The sequence below is a fragment of the Lactuca virosa genome, chromosome 4 (assembly GCF_052849685.1).
Source record: "Lactuca virosa cultivar CGN04683 chromosome 4, Lactuca_virosa_CGN04683_v6, whole genome shotgun sequence".
NCBI lineage: Eukaryota > Viridiplantae > Streptophyta > Magnoliopsida > Asterales > Asteraceae > Lactuca > Lactuca virosa.
In genome coordinates this window covers 133539812-133561035 of record NC_136429.1, presented here as the reverse complement: position 1 = coordinate 133561035, position 21224 = coordinate 133539812, and the positions used below count along the sequence as shown (strand labels likewise).

At 32.5% G+C, this 21224-nt stretch overlaps 1 protein-coding gene and 1 pseudogene across 2 annotated transcripts; both read left to right on the top strand.

Annotated features, from left to right (window-relative positions):
- The first annotated feature begins 1156 nt into the window (after window positions 1-1156).
- Window positions 1157-6155, top strand: LOC145107426 (uncharacterized; annotated as a pseudogene). Its single transcript, XR_013707857.1, has 10 exons — window positions 1157-1342; window positions 2246-2341; window positions 2640-2749; window positions 2858-2926; window positions 3156-3261; window positions 3475-3529; window positions 3679-3785; window positions 5598-5645; window positions 5729-5821; window positions 5922-6155. The product of XR_013707857.1 is annotated as an uncharacterized LOC145107426 (transcript).
- A 2738-nt stretch (window positions 6156-8893) lies between these two features.
- On the top strand, window positions 8894-11765 carry LOC145107425 (Ist1p). Its single transcript, XM_079044307.1, has 6 exons — window positions 8894-9226; window positions 9334-9466; window positions 10128-10231; window positions 10311-10482; window positions 10562-10690; window positions 10898-11765. Exons 1-6 carry the CDS (start codon window positions 9174-9176, stop codon window positions 11618-11620), a joined length of 1314 nt encoding a protein of 437 aa, XP_078900433.1. The 5' UTR covers window positions 8894-9173; the 3' UTR covers window positions 11621-11765.
- Window positions 11766-21224: the final 9459 nt, after the last annotated feature.

Here is a 21224-nt window from a genome sequence, read left to right as displayed (position 1 = left end):
ATAAAGTTCAACACCAACCTGTAAAACCAAGACGAAGAGTCCAGTAGCTTCTAGGTACATCTCCATCCCCCTATCGTCTTCGTTAACATCGAAGTTCATATTTTTCATCTCAAAGCATTCAATAGCTTTTAAAAGAAAACCATAAGCGAGAGAAGGGATCAGACCCCACTAATCGTCCACAAGAGGTAGAAAAAGAAGAAGCAACTATTTAGGGTTTACGAGGGAGAAAAAGAGAGATGTCACATGTAGTTGGATGAGAGCGACTCCAGAGAAAAAAAGAAGAAGCAAAGGAGCAAGTGTGAAGAAAAAAAATTGTTATAGAATATTATGACACTTCATGCTTAAAATCAACGATCTTCACGTGTAATTGAATCAATGAAATGACCTCAAGCTTTTATGGTGGTGGTTGCATGTGTGTGTGTGTGAGAGAGAGAGAGAGGACTAAAGAAAAGAAACGATTCAGATGTGAAGCTCTTTATCAACTCCAATTAAAAACATGGGGAGTAGTTGAATCTGGTCTCCATTCTCAAATTTATGCAACCGTGTGAGTTAGAGTGAGATAGGAGAGACGTGGGCAGTTGAAGACGGAGATGTTGCGCAAGAAAGTTATCAGTGAAGTACCGATATAATTAGCAATTTTAAAGGGCTAATATTTAAAGTATACAAGATTGAAAGGCTATGGTTTTCTTGACAGGTTTTTACCGCCCATAGTTAGTAATAATAATTATTATAATTTATCCCAAAACTAACATACAAACATAAATAATAAATAAAAATAATCTTCATTTGTTATATAACATTAAATTAAAATAAATTTTAGAAAAAAAAAAAGGCAGCAAGAATTTAGCAAGCACATGTGTTTGGGATTGCTTTTAAACATCAAAAGTCTTTTTTGTATAATGACTTTTTGTAAAAAGACTTTTTGTAAAAGAAGCTCTTTAAAAAATGTTTGGATTAGCAAAATGACTTTTAGCTTAACTTTTACGTGTAAAATCACAAAAAGTCAGGTTTTTGTGACTTTTTGAAACCCCTCATTTTACTTTATAAAAAAAAATCAATACTTTTTTATTACCCAAACATCTTTTTAACTTTTTGAAAAAGTTAAAAAAGTAAAAGTGATTATAAAAGCAATCCCAGACACCCAAAAAAACGCCAGGATGAGAAAACCTTTGCCTTTCTGGTGAGGGTTGTTGGGGTCCCTTCGCCCAAACCCCTGAACGCATAACTCCCCATCCCCTTCGATCCTCTGTTCCACCGCTTCCCCCTGTAGATGGCTCCGCCACCCGCACCTTCTCACGCCATCATCCTTCCCATGGAATCCCCGTTTCTTCTTCTTTAAGAGGTATTCGTATACCTGTATATGTTTTTATTCAATCAATCAATAATACATATCTATGTTTTCATTGATTCATATCTTATATGTGTATTGTTTCTATTTACACCTCCTTAGTTTAATTTATTGTTGATATGGTTTTTGTTTGTTTTCTTGGATTCCGATTTTGCATCTTCATGGACTGTATGGTTTATCATTTGGGTATTGTCTCATAATCTCATTATGTCTTTTCCCCTTTACTTCATCATTTTCTTTGTTCAAAAAAGGTCTAATTACCCTTTGATTGCTCTCTTGATCCCCCATTTGTAACTTTATTTCCTTTTCTCTTTTTTTTTTTTGGGATATCATGATATTATCGCATAGGTCATGCCTAATGTTTGTTAAATTACTATTACTATCTTCCAGATATGGGTTTTAGAAGTTAAAAAGATGTTTTACTCGTGTAAAAACATATTGATATTACTCCCTTGACCTTTTAATTTGCTAAACAAAGATTCACTTTAGGCCTTAGCTCGTGATCTAGCAGAAGTTAGATGATTGTTTTACAAATTTGGTCCCTGTGCTTTACTCAAAATCGCAAGTTTGGTCTAATTTTTAAAATCTCCCAAAGTCGCCTTTTAAGTTTGCATTTTGTTTTGTATTTAGTCCCTTTGATTTACTCAAATCCCAAGTTTGGGCCAATGTTATTTCTTTTAAGACTTGCATTCAGTTGTCGGAGGGACTAAATCCGCAACAAAATGCAAACTTAAGGACAAGTTTGGTAAGATTTAAAACTTTACTCTTGTTTTAAGGTGGGTGGTTGCAGTTGTCCTGAAACTTTTTTCTAATTTCATGTATGCACTTAGTTTATTCCATTATTATACAAAGGATTTTCCTTTTTGATTAATATATTTGTTTCTAATTCCAAACCAGGTTGATGAAGATGACTATCATTGGAGACTCAAGAAAGGGAATATCTTGAAATTTTCACATGATTCTGTTGCCACAAAATCACAATTAAATGAATTAGTGAGTGAAAATGTTCTACACCTATTGCTTTGTTGTAATTTAATGTTGGGTTAAATGCATATTTATGTAACAACTAACAACATTAACCAAATGAGGACAAATTTATCAAAATTTAAGACCTAATGGAGAAAGAAAGCCTCTTTTTCTCTGTTAAGTCATTCTTTAAGTGGAAACAAAAGTTTCCATCTTTTTATTATAACTGAGAGTCTGAGACTAGATGATCAGACAAGGCCTAAAGGGTAATTTTGTCATATCAAAATTAAAGCTTTCTATTGTCTTTTCCATGTATTTAATTTAGCTGATGTCATGGTTGGATCACGAACTCTGATTGGAGGAATTTTTAGACGCTCAGGCCTCAAGCGCTTTGAAAGTAATAAATACTTGGATTACACTCTCACTCCTATACAGGTAATCCATAAAGTGTTGTCTGGATAAAATTATATTAGAGGAAAATATAAATGAGGACAAATTTGGAAAAAGTTAGGAGATAATAAATTTGTAAGCAACTTCTTGCAGAAGGAGCGTCTTCAAAGGCTTCAAGAAAGGTTGAACATACCATTTGATGAAGAAAGCCTTGAACATCAAGTATATTTCAACACTGCTTTAGATTTTTTATTTATAATAATCATTATTATTATGATAAGTAAGTGGTTTGATTACTTCATAAAATAGTTAAGTAGCATTTTGCATTTTGGTCTTATTTCATTTGCGTTATTAATTTTCATATGTAGTGCTTTCTCATATCATATCTAATTTTTAATATGTTGTTTAATTGTTATTATCTATTTGACATAATTGTTTATGTTATCAACAGAAAGCTCTCATAGATTTGTGGTATTTAGCATATCCGGATGTTAAACTTCAAAGTTTGACCTCAGAGCAATGGAAGGATATGGGGTGAATCCATCAACCGACTTTAGGTACAAATACAATTGCACTTTTTTTTTTTAATAGTACAAGATTTTTAATTGTTTGAATTTCTTGATAAATATGATTATCTATTTTGTTCATGATAACATATTTACTCTTTTACCAAATACTTTATATTTCTTCAGCAAACCCCTCCATGCTTTGTGTTGTATACTTTATACAAAATGTTTTACTGATGGACTTATTTTATTTTTTTTCCATAGGGGTTGCGGATTTATTTCACTTGAGAATTTGCTGTTTTTAGCTAAAAAATTTCCGGTAAATTTTCTTGGATGCTGCAACTAATGATCTATCAGATGACTGTTGTATTCTTTTTTTTTTTTTTTTTTTTTTCTAGTGTTCATTTTATATATTGATCAATTACTAATTGATATATACATGTTCAAAATAAACGCTGCTTTTTGTAGGTTATTATTTAAACAATCCGGTGACCGAGCAACATGGGAATACCCTTTTGCAGCTGCGGGCGTCAATATATCGTATATGTTGATTCAGATGTTAGATTTATATTCAGGTTTGGATTAATTTTTATTATCAGATATTATTTGTTATGTATTGAAAAATTGGTACAAATTATGTGTGGTGTTGAGTTTAATCGAAAAAGAATCATCCTTTTTTGGTTATCACTCGATGATCTTCTAGGTGTTGTTTCTTTTTTACTTAATAGACTTTATGGGGACATGACTTTTATATGTATATATATAGGGAAAACTACAATAAAGTCCCTACATATTGGCCTCATAATCGATTTAATCCCTATATATTTTTTTTATTCAATTAAGTCCCAAATACCGATAATCGTATTCAATTTAACCCTTTGAACCGGTCAACAGGCCATCCAACTTTCAAAAATTACATTTTTGGCCCAGATTCCAAAATTTATTACAAATTTGGTCCAAAATTTACACTTTTGGCCCAGATTTTAAATTTTGTTACAAATTTGGTCAAAACTTTATCCTTTTTGCCCAAATTTTAGAATTTTATTATGAATTCATCCTAACTTTAGTTTTTTTTACAATTTTTTTTCTCAAAGAATTGTTTCTAATATGTTTTTTCTTTATAAAATCATATTTATACAAAAAAAAACGTATTTTCACATAAAAATCTTATATTTTCTATATAAAAAGTTTTTTAAAAAAGTTTTTTGTATATGAAATATCTAGTTATAAAAATAGGTATTTATTAAGTATATAAATATATAAAAATCCGTTTTTATAAAAAAATGTATACAAAACGTATTTTACAAAAAAAATGTATACAAACACCTATTTTATCTATATATTTTTTTATAAAATCTTGTTTGTTTATATTTTTTTTTTATAAAAACGTGTTTGAATAATTTTTTATATAATACGTGTTTGTATACATTTTATAAAATGTATACAAACACGATTTTATAAAATATATACAAACACGTATTATATAAAAAATTATTCAAACACGTTTTTATAAAATGTATACAAACACGATTTTATAAAATGTATACAAACACATATTATATAAAAAATTATTCAAACACGTTTTTATAAAAAAAAATATAAAAAACACAATTTTATAAAAAAATATAGATACACACCTATTTGTGTGCATATATATATATATATATATATATATATATATATATATATATATATATATATATATATATAAAGGTGATAGGTGTTTGTATACATTTTTTTATAAAAACAGATTTGTATATATTTATATACTTAATAAATACAGATTTTTATAACTAGATATTTCATATATAAAAAACTTTTTAAAATTTTTTTTTATATAGAAAATATAAGATTTTTATGTGAAAATACGTTTTTTTTTGTATAAATATGATTTTATAAAGAAAAAACATATTAGAAACAATTCTTTGAGAAAAAAAGTTGTAAAAAAAACTAAAGTTAGGATGAATTCATAATAAAATTCTAAAATTTGGGCAAAAAGGGTAAAGTTTGGACCAAATTTGTAACAAAATTTAAAATCTATGCCAAAAGTGTAAATTTTGGACCAAATTTGTAATAAAATTTGAAATCTGGGCCAAAAATGTAATTTTTGAAAGTTGGATGAGCTGTTGACCGGGTCAAAGGGTTAAATTGAATACGATTACCGGTATTTGGGACTTAATTGAATAAAATAGATATAGGGACTAAATCGATTATAAGGCCAATATGTAGGGACTTTATTGCAGTTTTCCCTATATATATATATGTGTGTTTCTTTATTTTTTTTTTTTTTTGACTTAATGTAGAAAGAACAACTTAATAGAAAGTCGGGGAATAATGTAGTACTAAATTCATGGTGATTGTGGTTAATGGTAAATTTTGTTTTGCAGTTAAACCTACATGCCTTCCTGGTGCTAATTTTCTAAGATTATTAGAAGGTAAACTGCAACATATGAAGTTAAAATGTAACTTACATTCCACAAGATCTCTAATTATTTAACTTTTGATTGAAAATTGACAGGCTGAAGAAGCATTTGATATTCTATACTGTGTAACTTTTGCTTTGATGGATGCTCAATGGCTTGCAATGCGTGCATCATATATGGAATTCAAGGTAATCTCTTTCTTTATACAAATATGCACATCATGTATATATTGAAAATGATTGATTTTTCTTATTTTTCTTATTTTGTACTAATGTAAATGAGTATCAGGAAATACTACAAATTACTCGAGCACAATTGGAGAGAGAACTATCATTGGAAGACATTTATCGAATACAAGATTTGCCAGCTTACAATATACTTGATAGTTAGGTCATCATCAGTTGCCTTTTCTAGAGATTGGGGAGTATAATACATGCTCTCTATTTTAGACCCTTTTCTCTTTTCTTTTTCTCTTAAGTTGTTTTTTTAGATAAATAAAAAACATATATTCACAGCTTACCATATGAAGTCTATTAAGTAATTTTTTTTTTTTCGTTTCACTATAGTGGATGAATGTCTCGTGGACTATTGGACATAACAACAAACAGTTGATGTGCATTTTATCAACATCAAAAATCTTCACAAAGTCATTCAAATTAAGCTCACACAAAACATCTTTTAGCAAAAACTGGTATAAATTATCATAAACACCAGTCAAACATGGATAAAATCACACGAAAAAAGACGATTAGGATGAAAAAAGAGAATCAACTACCTCACCTACTTTTATTTATCTCGGGATTCAGTATGCGATGATGTGGAAAATTACGTTCACCATCATTACATTAGGGATGCGTGAGTGATTAGCTTTCTTCTTATTTCTTAATCTCATTGGCGTGCGTCTAATTGGAGTCGCAGTTGGGTCACCTGCTATTTCCATTTTTTTCTCCTTGCGCATGATATTGGTGGCCTAAAACTAAAATTGTGACTTCCAATAACAAAGGAATTGATAATTAAAAAAAAAAAAAAAGTAGATGTTTGTATGTGTGTCAGTGCGTGTGGTTTAAGGTTTGTGAAGCTTTTGTGTCGTCATTTTCAAGCACCAATAAGCACAAAGAGACAATCATGCCTGAAAAGTGTACGGGAAGTTATTTCAAGTCTTGTTTAGTATTTCAATATAAGTCAAGTTGTAATTTACGATTCATATTTGTTAAATTAATGTCTCCAAGTTGATTTTTTTTTTTTTTTTTTTTTGTTTATTATCTTTTGTCACCTCACCCGTTAATGTATGTTTGGACTTAAATAATTGCTTTGCTTTTAAAAAATATGAATCCTAAAATAAACTATAAAAATATAATTCAAAAACAAAAAATTACCTCAAAATATAACCTACGCGTCTTATCTAGTTTAAACAAAAATATGCATTGTCTTGTTAAAAAATCAATTTTTTTTTTAAATTATTGTCATTTGTCAAACATGCGCTTAAGGCTTAAGATACAAAACATAACATCTTATTATATTAATAATAATAAATTAGGCATTACACATGTTTTGGTTCTTATATTATAAAGGGTAAATATTATAAGATTCATAGCGTCTATTAGTTACAGTTTATCATAACTAGAGTTATTCAAAATCGTATATACAAAAAAAAAATGCAAAATGGAAACCCAATATTTTGGCAGGATATCATATACCAAAATTTATATATTATATTAACTTTTATATAATCCAAAATATTGGCAAGATATCATATTTAAATCAATTTTTCGCTTGTTTCCTCATCTCAATATAAATCAATTAATATTTAATTAAATCGGACATAAAATGGATTCGTAGGAACAAAACAAAAGTAAGACGATATTTAATTTCTCTTTATATATATATATATATATATATATATATATATATATATATATATATATATATATATATATATATATATATATAAAAGGGTTAATGTCATAAAAACCCTCAAGTTTTCAGGGTTTTGTCGGTTTTGCCCAAAGTTGAAATTTATGTCCGTTTTTACCCAAACATTTTCGAAAAAATGTTCGGTTTTACCCTTTTACCGGTGATAACAGGTTTTCCAGGTTACCATTATATTAAATTCGCAAAAAAACCCTTATGTTTACCATTTTTTTGCGTTTTTACCCTTAAGTTTATAATTTTTTTACACTTTTACCCTAAGTATATGTTTTTCATAATATACATATTTATGCAGAAAAATCGTATTTATATACGAAAAAATATTTAATTAAATATTATATTTATATTTTTTTAAAGTTATATATATATATATATATATATATATATATATATATATATATTTGTTTGTTTGTGTGTGTGTGTTTTTGCATGGTTATACCATTTAAAAAGATAAATAATATTTTTAGACTTATGAATATGTGTTTTATAGATATAGTTTTTAGAAGTATAAATACATATTTTTACATTTTTATATATTAATATGTATCTATACTTCTAAAAATATATTTATACTTTAAAAAAAACATATATCAAAATACATATTTACACTTCTGAAAATATATGTATATACTTATATAAACATGTATATGAATGAATAAGTTTTTTTATTGATATATATATTTTTAAATACATAAAAATACGTATGTGTAGTTCTAAAAACATATTAGTTTGTTTTTTTACATCTTAAATGGTTTATGCAAGAAAAAAAACCCATACACACACATACACACACACACACACACATATATATATATATATATATATATATATATATAGAATTAACATTAAAAAAATGTAAATACAATATTTAATTAAACTTTTTCATTTATAAATATGATTTTTCTGCATGAATACGTATAATATGAAAAAAAAAATACATAGGGTAAAAGTGTAAAAAAAATTATAAACTTAGGGGTAAAAACGTAAAAAAAATGTAAACTTAAGGGTTTTTTTGCGAAGTTAATATAATGGTAACCTGTTATCACCGGTAAAAGGGTAAACCGAACATTTTTTGGAAAATGTTAGGGTAAAAACGGACATAAAATTCAATTTTGGGCAAAACCGACAAAACCCTGAAAACTTGAGGTTTTTATGACCCTATATATATAATTATTGAGAAAATCTACTCATTACACACAAATAAAAAATCTGAATCGGAATATTTTTCAGTAACCCTGGTTTTCACTCTTGGTCAACAATTAATATGTTTTTTTTATATAAATTGTAAACCACATAAACATCACAATTTTTTGCACGCTTTATAACCAGCTCTTATTACATTCTGGAAACTGATTTAGACTCTAACCCCCCTCTCCCTCCTCATACGACGATTGAATTTACGATATTACCCTTCGAACACCCCATAGTCAGTTAATCCGAAGTCCGAACACCACAACCATTGACCTCAATGTACGTCGTGCCCTTAGCGGGGCAGTTCAAAACCGCAGTTGATGAACCTCTCTCTATCGCTCTCGTTTGTTCATACTCTCTCTCACACACATACACACAGTATGCCTTTCTCTTTCTAGACTTACGAAAGCAAGAGATGACATGAGGATAGATATGTTTGAGTTTATATTTGGATGGAGAAAAGCTTCCAAGTGGTAAATTTCGATGGCAATTTTATCAAAAAGATTTTGGTTTTTGGTGTTTTATTATATGTATAATAATCTCTTATCTCTGGTTTTGATGGGATTTATCATGCATGTAGCAAGAAGCTGATCAGGAAGGTTCATTGTCGTTTGAGTCTGCTAAAAAACAAGAGATGTTGTATAGTCAGACAAATCAGAAACGACGTCGCAGAGCTCATTAAACATGGTCACTACCAATCTGCCTTCAATCGGGTATTCTTAGTCTTTCGGTATAAAATAACAACGTAATGCAAAAATATATATTTCGTAATTGTATTGATTTTCTTTACTTTAGTATTTTTTTTTTCTTTTCATCCTCTTACAATGTTTATATTTTATAAAATCTATCAACCAAGCAATGTAATCCAAGTACAAAGACATTGTTCTAATTAATTGATCAGTGGCTTTTGGATTGGTGGAATTTCTAATAATTTGAAGGATTAATTTCCTCATAATCCTTTGTTATTGAAATTTGTATTTAATTTGTTTGAATACCAACTATCGTATTTTGCTCTTTTTTACTTCACTTAAATTTTGGGTTTGAATGTTCATATCTTAATATACCATTGATAAAACAAACAAATATTCATAAAAACTGAAATATGGAGAATATTGTCGCATAGACATAAATACATTCTAAAACGTACTAAGATTTTGAAAAGAATGAATTTGGATTCCATTCCAATTCCACAAACCAAAGCCATTACAAACTTAGATCTTTCTAAATCCAAATCCTATTTTATACAAATAAAGAAACTACATTGCCAATTCTTGTATCTAACCTAAAAATATAATCCGCCACATGCCCTCAATAAGTCGAAATTATCACATCTTTTTCTTCTATATATATAACCCGTGTTCACCAACTTTTCAGGTGGATCAAATCTATAAAGACGAATGCATAGTCAATGTATACGACCTATTGGCAAATTTTTGTGAATTTATTTCACTTCAACTTTCCTACATTCGTCGAAACAAGTACAATTTATACAATCTCACATATAATTATTACCCAAAGTTTATATAATTCAAACATAATTTATGTTTTTTATTTTAGGGATTGCCCAAATGATATTAAAGAAGCAATATCAACCCTAATTTTTGCATCAGCAAGATGTGGGGACGTCCCAGAGCTTCTACAGATACGAAAACTTTTCCGTGACCGTTATGGGGAGCGGTTCGAGGCAACCGCTCTTGAGTTTGGTCCCGGAAATCTTGTCAATTCTGAGGTACTTATTTAAACTTTTGATTTTTTTTTAATGTTTATGTTGTTTTGAATTATATATAATAAATAAGTATTTTATATAGATTAGAGAGAAGTTGTCTATCATTAAGGTACCAAATGAAGTGAAGTACAAATTGATGGAAGAGATCACTACAAGTGTTCTACAAACAGGACCTTTGGCATTAGAGTTTACTTCTGAGCTGCATCGACAGGTTGTACCTTTTGCATGATAATTTGTAAGCTAATTGTCTCAATGGTAGTTGTGTAATTTTTCCAAGGACATGAAGGTTATAGGGATTGTAGCTCTATTATATGTTTCAAGATTTGTACTTTCTATTATTGGCAAGTATCACTCTTCACTCTTGAAAAACAAAAAACAACCCTTTTAAGCCTATCACTCCTCCTTTTTGCAACTGCAGGCAAGTAAAGGCAATACTAATCGAGATGTTCAGGGCACCGGAAACAATCAGATCGCACACGTTGACTTTGACCATCTCGCCGGAGACAATGATCGATGGATAACTGATCGTTTTGATGCCGAATCCTCATCGGAAAATTCAACTACTGATATGCCGGAAGAAATTGTTTATCTTGACGATATTGAGGAGTTCCAATCTCCGTTGAACAATGGTACAAATGGAAAGGACCAAAGAGTTTTCGTGTTCAGATCATCTGTCGTCGTTCCCGTGGTAGAAAGTCGTAAAAATCATCGATTTATTGAATTCGACTTCGAGAAATCTGAAGGTTTGAGAATCGAGACAAAAGGGTCAAGAAAATCGAGGAAAAGATCGGTCTCATCAGATATCGAGTGCTCCGGCTACTACGGCAAAACGTCCCAACGCCGGAGAGCCAGCGACGAGAACAGAAAAAGATCAGCTATGCATTCCCCCCGTATATCTTCGCCATTGTCAGGCCATGAAAACATTTTTGTTAAACATATTGGGGAAGTGGGTAAGTGTTCTAGAGCAATAACTATGCCTTCTATGCGTTTGACAAAATGTCTAGAAGAAAATGTAGTGAGGTCGAATTCGTTTCCGGTTCAACCGTCTTCGCCTCATGTCCACCCGAAGCTTCCGGACTACGATGAGTTAGCGGCTAAGTTCATGGCTCTCAAGAAAGAGAACCTGCAAAAGCAGAAGTAGAATTGGAGGTGATGTTTAGACTTTAGACACGAGAACATGGGATAGAGTTGTTTACTTTAATTTTGTGTTCCAATTTAGTTTTATGTTAGGTTTGTTGCATTTGTTTATATTATGAGAAAGAATTATAAAGAGTTATTGAAGTAAATTTGGATTTTGAGATAAAAAAAAAAATACGGACTTATGCAACAAAATTTTGTATTTTCTTTTTATTAATAGGGTAGCACAACCCACTATCAGTTTTTTGTTTTAAATGGTTTCTCATGCTCTTTTTTTTTTTTTTTTTTTTTTTTTTTTTTTTTTTTGTAATTCTAGGTGCATAAACTATAGAAATCAGGATTAAAAACGACATTATTTGAAATATGAAGGGGTTAGTGGCTTCTCACCTCTTAGATGCCATCTTAGTCATCATAGTTGGTCCACGTGGTACTGTCGATGTTGTCCACGTAAATTTTCTTTTCAAATTATAATTTAAAAAAAATCAAAAATCAAAAATCAAAATTAAACCAAGATATATCATAGAACATTTGTGGTCTTCAAAAAACTATAAATCAAATAACAAAATCAAATTCAAAGATCTGCATGTAGAAGAAGAAAGAAGAAGTTCAATTAAACATTTATTGTCTTATGAGATCTTTGCCATTTTTTTGTATCAAATCCCAGAAGCTTCATGACCTGCATGCCACGTTCATGACCTGCATGCCACGTTCGAGATGCTAAACCCGAGTGTGATGCTAAACTCTTCTGGAGTACTTGAAAAAATGCTATAATCTACAAGAATGAGCCAAAGGACCCTGGAACGTCCTAGAATTCTTTAGGACATCGAAGAATAAACTAGCACACTTCATGAAGTAGTAAATAAATGTAGATTGGTAGAAAAATCTACAATACTCATGAACGTAAGATACATGTAGTAATCTCTAGAAACTTCCCAAGAAGAAATAAGAGCCAATAAATAAAGGAGGATCTCATTTGCTCCAAACCAGCGGAAGTTGCTTTGTATTCTCTCGAGTTCTAATATTACAAGTTCTCTTTCGTTTGTAGCAACTCTAAAGTCTTAGTCTTTTGCTTTCTAAGTCGTTAGTACATCTCAAGGAAGCGTAGTAAGTCTGACTTAGTCAAATTAACACTAAGTAGCACACGATGATTAAGTCGTCCCATGACACGTGGTATCATATCCATGTTTGTGAAAGCAAGAGATCGTAGCCATGAAAGGAGCAGGTGAAGTAGCCAACATACCCCCTCTCGTCGAGGAGAATGGGAGGAAGTCCAAAAAGATGGATCAATCGATAATGCCTTGGCAAGCTTAGAAAATAAGCTTACAAGGGTGGAGATTAACTTCGATGAGATTCTTCAGTGGAAGGATATCGTCGATCCGTTTGTGGGAGATATAAGTTACACGGGTATTGGAATGAAGGAGTCCATCATTGTCCTTAAAGAAGAAGACCTCGTATTAATCAACATCTTGCAGAAAGAGTTTTGTGAGAAGATAAATGCATTTGAATATAAAGTAAATTTGGGCAAGGCACCAATAGCCAGAGGAGTTGTTACAAAGATGACGTCGCACACAGAGGCACCTAAACCCTTGAAGTACGAAGATAAGCCCAACCTAAACTACTAGAAGATTTTTTTGGTCCTTAAAATGTTATTTCAATATTATCAGAGTAAAGGACAACAACTCTAACATAGACACATTTATCCTATATTTGTGTGAGAATGCCACTCTATGGTGGAGGCGGAAGCCTGACGGCGTAAAAAAAGGCCTTTGCAAGTATAGACACATGAGAAGAGTTCAAGAGGCAACTCAAGAAGCAATTTTTCCCCCATAACGCCGAAGATATAGCCATGAAAAAACTTCGAGGATTGAAACATGTTAGGTCGATTAAAGATTACATGGCCAAATTTATTGCTTTGATGCTTGAGTTGTTTGACTTACAGGAGAAGAACAAGTTATTTTACTTCCAATATGGACTATAATCTTGGGCTTACAATGAGCTCAATAAAATAAATGTCCAAGATGTTGATGAATCTATTGTCGTGGCACAAGACCCTATGGACTTCCATAGAGATGCTCCAATTAGAAAGCCCAATTGGGTAGATAGACCCACACCAAGGCCGCCACAAAGGGAAGATAGGTTCGCTGTTAAACCCTTGACTTTTAAGGGAAATGCGATTAAAGGAGGAGCCCGAAGGGAGGTGAAGTGTTATTTATGTGATGGCCCCCATCTGACCAGAGATTGTCCCAAGAAGAAAAACTTCAACTCCATGGTATTTGAAGATGAAAAGGAGGAAAGGGACGAAGCACAACTAGGCTCCATGCGACTCCTCAACTCGGTGGAAAAAAAGAAGAAACACAATCAAAGAAAGGAAGAGGTCTCATGTTTTTTAAATTCAAAGCTAATAACCAAGTCACTAAAGCCTTAGTTGCCACATGTACATCCCATAACTTCATCGCTAAAAATGAAGCTAAAAGGATGAATATCAACTACTCAAAAGAGGTAGGCTAGCTAAAAACCATTATCGATCTCTCACTTCCAAACCAAGCCTTGGAGTTGCTCGCGTAGTAGTTATATAGATAGGAGGGTGGAAAGAACCCATCGATATGACAATTATCTCGGTGGATGATTATCGTATGGTATTGGGAATTGAATTCCTAGACCAGGTACACCCTTTCTCATTTGAAGACCAAACTATGAGAATCACCAAAGGTTCCACGATACACATTGTACATTTGTACCCTTGGAAAGAAGCAAAATAGAGTCTCGAACCCTATCAACCATGCAACTAAGTAAGGGACTCAGGAAGGGTAAAATTACGTACTTGGCAACATTAAAAGAAGAATTCATCCCTTCCAAGGTAGAAATACATAGAAAGATTAAGGAAGTAATGGAAGAATTGAAGGGCGTGATGCCCCTAGAGTTACCAAAAAAACTACTACTAAGACGGGAAGTCAATCACGAGATAGAACTAGAGTCAGGAGCTAAACCACCACCAATGTGTCCTTATTGGATTGCTCCACCCGATTTGGAAGAACTAATGAAGAAATTGAAGGAACAACTAGATGTTGGATTTATCCGACCCTCGAAGACCCCATTCGGTGCCCTGGTCTTGTTCCAAAATAACCGTGGCGGGAGCCTAAGAATGTGTGTAGACTAACAGGCGCTAAACAAGGTAACGGTAAAGAATAAGTGCCTCATCCTATCGGTAGCATATCTCTTTGACCGACTCACAAATACATGATGGTTCATGAAGCTAGATTTGAGGTGTGGGTATTAGCAAGTACACATATCCGCATGGGATGAACTGAAGATGACATGTGTGACAAGGTACAGTTCATTCGAATTCTTAGTAATGCCTTTCGAACTCACCAATGCCCTGTCAAAGAAGGGGAACCGCTAAAGAACGTGTCCAAGTTACAATTATTCTTAAGTCTGATAAATTACTATTGAAGGTTTATATCATGATACTCGAATAAGGCCACACCATTAACCGACCTTCTCAAAAAGAAAGCAACATGGGAATGGTTAGAGAAGTTTCGGAAGATGTTTGATGACTTAAAGAAAGTTGTCATGGAAGAACCAGTTTTAAAGCTTCCCGAATACTTAAAGCCTTTCTTGGTACAAATGGGTGCCTCTGACTTTGCTATAGGAGGTTTATTAATACAAGACGACCATCCAGTTGCTTATGAAATCTGGAAGCTCAATGAGACAGAACGGAGATATCTTATACATGATAAGGAAATGATGGCAATCATACACTACCTTCAAGTATGGAGAAATTACTTGTTTGGGAGTCGATTTGTAATCCAAACTAACAATATAGCAACCAGTTACTTCCAGAACCATAAAACAATAAGTCTCAAGCAAGCTCCTTGGCAAGATTTCTTGTCCGAATTCGATTATGTCATGGAGTATAAGCTGGGAAAGGCCAATGTCATTGTTGATGCATTAAGTCGAAAAGCAAAACTAGCAACCCTCGCTCGAGTAACATGCGATCTTGATAAACTGAATCAAAGAATGGTTAAGCCATGACCCACTAACAAAGAGCTTATTGGATATGGCAAGAGAAGGTAAGGGACGTAAATTTTGGGTCGAAGACGGACTCTTACTCACAATTGGCAAATGAATATATGCTCCAAAATCTAAGTGGGATGGACATCCAGTCACCCATCATACAAGGTCACTCATAGAACAATCATATTGTTGGCCAAGTATGTGAAGCGATGTAGATGCGTATGTAAAGACTTGCCTTATTTTCCAACAAGACAAGGTAGAAACAAGTCAAACCAACAGGATTGTTTGAGTCATTACCATCTCGAAGAGACCACAGGAGAGCATATCCACAAACTTCATTTCGATGTTACCCACATCTGAAGTGCGACACTATAATGGTGGTTGTAGACCGATTTTCGAAGTATGAAACATTTATTCCCGCCCCAATAGATTACACATTCGAGGAAGTCGGGTGATTATTCTTCAAGCATGTAGTGAAGTATTGGGGACTTCCTCGGAACATTATAAGTGATAGAGATCCACACTTTACAGGGATGTTTTGGAGGGAGTTGTTTAAACTAATGGGTCATACCTCCACTTCTCGACAAATTTTCACCCACAAACTAATGGACAAACTGAGAGGGTGAATTACTTGCTCGGGATTTATCTAAGACACTTTGTTAGTGCAAACCAATGAGATTGGGCCAAATTGATTAATGTGGCCCAATTTTCATATAACTTACAACAAAACGAGTCTACGGGAAGAAGTCCTTTTGAGCTTCTTACGAGTCAACAACCGATAACTCCATAAGAGTTAACAAAGGGAAATGCACAACATGTATGCAGAATCAACATTTGATGTCTCAATGGATAATTTGGTATATCTTGCAAAATATGAAATCTTTTTTTAAGAACACCAAATTCCCGTTCAATGACATTACGAATGGATGAATGCATAAATTTGAATAATTCTTTCTTTCCCCTAACTCCACTAACATGTTGCCAATCAGAAGGATGATATCGTTCACCGTGATATGGTGCTAAAAATTCCTTCAAATTCAAATACTCGTTACCAACAACATAAAATGATCTACAACCACATAATGCATATATATATATATATATATATATATATATATATTTGAGTTGAGTATTTAAAAACTAGATTAAATAAATGAGGTAAACAAAAAATTGAGAAATCTTACCAACAGTTGGTATTGGAAATTTGTTTTCGGGTATAATAACAACATCGTAAAATACACGAGAGTCATTTGTCGTTCCCTTCCAGCCGATATACACAAAAGTGAACATCATATCATGGGAACAAATTGCCATCACATTTTGTGTTACATGCACTGGTTTTCTACCTCGAAATTACTTTTGCTTTGACGATAGAGCCCAAGATACTACATGTGTACAATCAATAGCACCGATACAATTCTGGATAGAAATTATATATATTTGTGAATGAGAGATTTATTCACCTCTAGGTTATATGTGTAAATATTAACAAAGATAGATAAATGAATACCTTACAGAATGGATACCATCTTGCATTTGCTCGAATTTTCGGTTGAACTTCACCTCTATCAACTATTTTAACTACTAAAAGAGCAATCACCTTCAAAGCTCTTAATACATTCTTAAACCAATAATGCACGGTCAAAGTGGGATGTTGAAAACGGTTAGAAATCATTTGTTGTGTTGTGCCATGACAAAGAATTTGCATACTCATTGACAAACCTTCTTCTACACTAACTTCCTTACAATCTTGCAAAAAAACCCAACATTTTTTGTTTATCGCACAAGTTCAAAAAGCATGTGTTTTCATCCTAATTGCTTCATAACAACGAATAGGAGTCCTACATAATATATCATTAATGTATTCTTTTCCGCTTAGCATAGATGTCCTACAAGGAGTTCGATCAATAAAATTCTTCTCGTGCTTTTTAAGAAAAAGAACATCATCATATCATCCAAACCATCATCTTCATCTGAGTAAGAGCTAATCTATGAGGAATCTAACATTGTAACACTTTATCTGCATAATAAATGATTAATAATTAATGCTCATCAAGTAAAATAACACTATCTGTAATCAAAATGTACCATAAATGACATCAAGTTCATACATAAACATCAAACGCACGACACACCAAATTCAAATACCAGATAAACTAGTGCAATAATTCCTATAAAGTTTCATTCGACATCCTTATATTGTAAACCACCTACTCATCGAAAGAATCAAGCCAATCTTTCCTCCTATTCTCAGACATCATTAGGAACATCTTTCTCCAATTAATATCATGAGGGAAATTCGTAGACTGCCAAATAGGGTGCGTTGGTAATAGACCACTACTAGGCATGTATGATGTTATTTTGCCAATTAGGGGTGAGTCTGGGGGTAAAATACCGCAGGGCCAGACCACTTCTAAGCACAATTATCTAGATAACCACCCCTGACTTAATTGTCTTGTGGTATTTTTGAACAGAGGTTTAGCAATGAGATTTATTCAATTCCCCTCATTTGATGTCCTTGTTAATCCTCATCTGATGCTAAGGAATCCCCAAAGCAATACCGTCAGCTTGTTGTTCACATTGATCATTTAGGTTAGATTCTGTAAGATCATTGTATAGGATCTAAATACATGAGGGTCGATGGGATGGGGTAGTTTGTCTCATAAATATAATATATATGTGTTAATGATAACAGTCAATTTTATAGGTTCGAGGTATATCACTATTAAAACATTGTGGGATTGAAAACCCTATGTATCTCACCAAGTTTCCCAACCTGGCCCACTTAGTTTATATATATCACAGGTAGATGTATTAAGATTGTTGAAGACTTGAGTAGGATGTTGAGTGATTAAAGAGAATAACTGCAATATAGTTCAGGACCGTTAGGTATTTATGTTGTAACATATGTTATGTATCGATTATGACATCCTTATAGATTTATTATTTTGAGACAATCTTTTGTAATCAAATTGTTTTAGTGTACTGAGAATTTTCGCAATAAAAGATATTATGATTTTTGAAAGTGTAAAGAAAAAAAAAACGGTTTCAAAAATTGGGGATGTCACATGTGTTACCTACTATGTGTTTTAAAAAAACATGTGTTGTTTTTATAAATAATTAAACTCATACCAATAAATAAGTTACATATGGTTGACGTTGGTAAAAAAATTTCTTATTGATCTTCAAATTTAAAATTATACGGATACACTATTTTCCATGCACCATTTTCTTAACCCCCCCCCCCTAGATAAATGAAATACACGGTTTTGTAATCTTCAAAAATCAAAGTTGCAGTTTTCGATTCGGTTTCGGCCAAAAATCGCACCGAACCGCACCATGCTCACCCCTAGCACGAAACGCCTTTGACCGGATCCGTTGACTTTTGACTAAGTTTGATTTTTGGTCAAGCTTTGGGATTTTGAGCTACAGACTAAGGTTTGACCTTTTTTTTGGTGTTTAGTCGTTTTGCAAGTCTGATATATGCAAGTATTTGTGTATGCAACAATCATTATTCTGTTTATTATTCAGGTGAGGTCTTCTCACTATATTACTTATGTCATGATTGGATCCTATGTGTGTTGGATGCATGTGTAATAATGTGACATGATCGTATACTTAGCTAGACTAGTATGGTCTTGCTTGTTTGCATGTATGTTTATATGCTCTGTTGGGATGATGACAAGACCATACAGGCCATGAGTCAAGACAGACCATGAGTCAAATTGGGGTGGTTGGGATGATAACAAGACCAGAGAGGTCGTAAGTCAAATAGGCCCCGTTGGGATGATGGCAAGACCAGAGAGGCTGTGATCCAAATTAAGCCTAATATTGACATGTATAGTTATTACTGTGGTGTATGTGATATTTTATGAACTCACTAAGTTTTATGCTTACAATTATGGATTAAATGTTTTCAGGTTGTACTTCTGGCAATAGGAAGACTCTATCTCGACTGTAACACATGTGCATCTCCTATGATTATATCTTTCAGACTTCCGCTACTTCTGATGTTTTTGGATACAATGATTTTCATATGTTAAGGTTTTGGGGGTTTTGAACTATTGATTTTTCACCTTTATGGAAAAATAATGTTTTATTTACACTTGTAAAAAGAAAATTTTGGTTCGAAATTTAAGACGTTACAATCGTGCTCCTTTGGGCAGATTTCTTAATCCATTAAGAGCTTATTCCTTAAAGCCCAAGGCTCAATACTTACATATCTAAAGCATATGGAGATCTTAATTGATAAAGTTTTCAAGTTTATCCATGCCTTTGGCTCAAACTACCACAACATTAAACCCTAACTCAATATGAGTAAAAAATAGCCAATATTCATCTTACATGGAACAAAAGGAAATCCTCACATGCAATACAACTTTCTTTGATAACTTCTATCCTTGTAGTTTTCCAAACTCCAAGGAAACATAGCCAAACGGACCAAAACTATCTTAAAATTTTGGATCTATCAACTAACAGCCAAAAGGTGATAACTTTATGCCTTTCAAAGACCCTAGAGGAGATAAAGAGGTAGGAACTCCCTAGATATATGCTTCCATGCAATAAGAGGCTTCTTTTTTCTTCAAATTAAGCACAAAGGCACCCAAAAGCTCAAGAACAATGGAAAGGGGCTAAGGTTTGAACGAGGGAACGTTCTCTGAAGATGGAGATTGAGAAATGACGAAACCCTAAGGGATTGTGCTTTTAAATAGGCCCAAAACCTAAGGCCTAAGGCTTTATCCTAACAACGAGGACGTGTCACGTCATTACTTGGCGCTCCGCGCCTCACGTGGAAAGCCCACTTCATGCCTTACCCAAAATTCCCAAATTGACAATCCAAAAATTATTGTTACAAACTAGTAAGCAAAACAATGGATATAATGCGTAGATTCCACTCCTTTCACAATTAAGGTCTTCAATTCATTAAATGCATGTCATGTTACTTGTTATATCGTCACCTTGTCCACATATCCTATGTGGGCTCAATCCACATTCGGACAAAAATGAATAAATAATCGTTTTAAGTGACAAATCATTTGTTACAATTTAGAAATTAGACGTGTATATGGTAATTAATTTTTATTCATAAATCTAAGGATGTCAATCCTTGAAATTTTAAGGACATGGTTAATTTTTTTTACATACTCTTCAAGAAAGGGGTGTCCATAGACACCTTTCCATACATATAGTGTCCCCTTGCTTATTAATTCATTTCTGCTTATATTTTCAGGTACATGTTTAATTCATTTCAACATGTGTTTTTAGGTATATGTTCGAATGACAAGGAAAAAAAGCATAATATAATACCAAGTCACCATGGAAGCCTATATAGATTGCTTAGTTATTAAGTAATTCTCTTAAGGATACCCAAATTAGTCCATATTCAATGTTTTCTATGAATATATGTTGTACTTTATGAGGTTCCTTTATGTATATTCCCATAATATTATGAAAAGTACACCGCATGATTATAAATAACGCATAAGCCTAGATGAAAACAACTAACACATAAGCTTAAATGAAAACACTGGGATGTTACATTACCTCTCATTTCACGTCTCTTTCGATGTGGAGCCTATTTGGTGTTTTGTTCG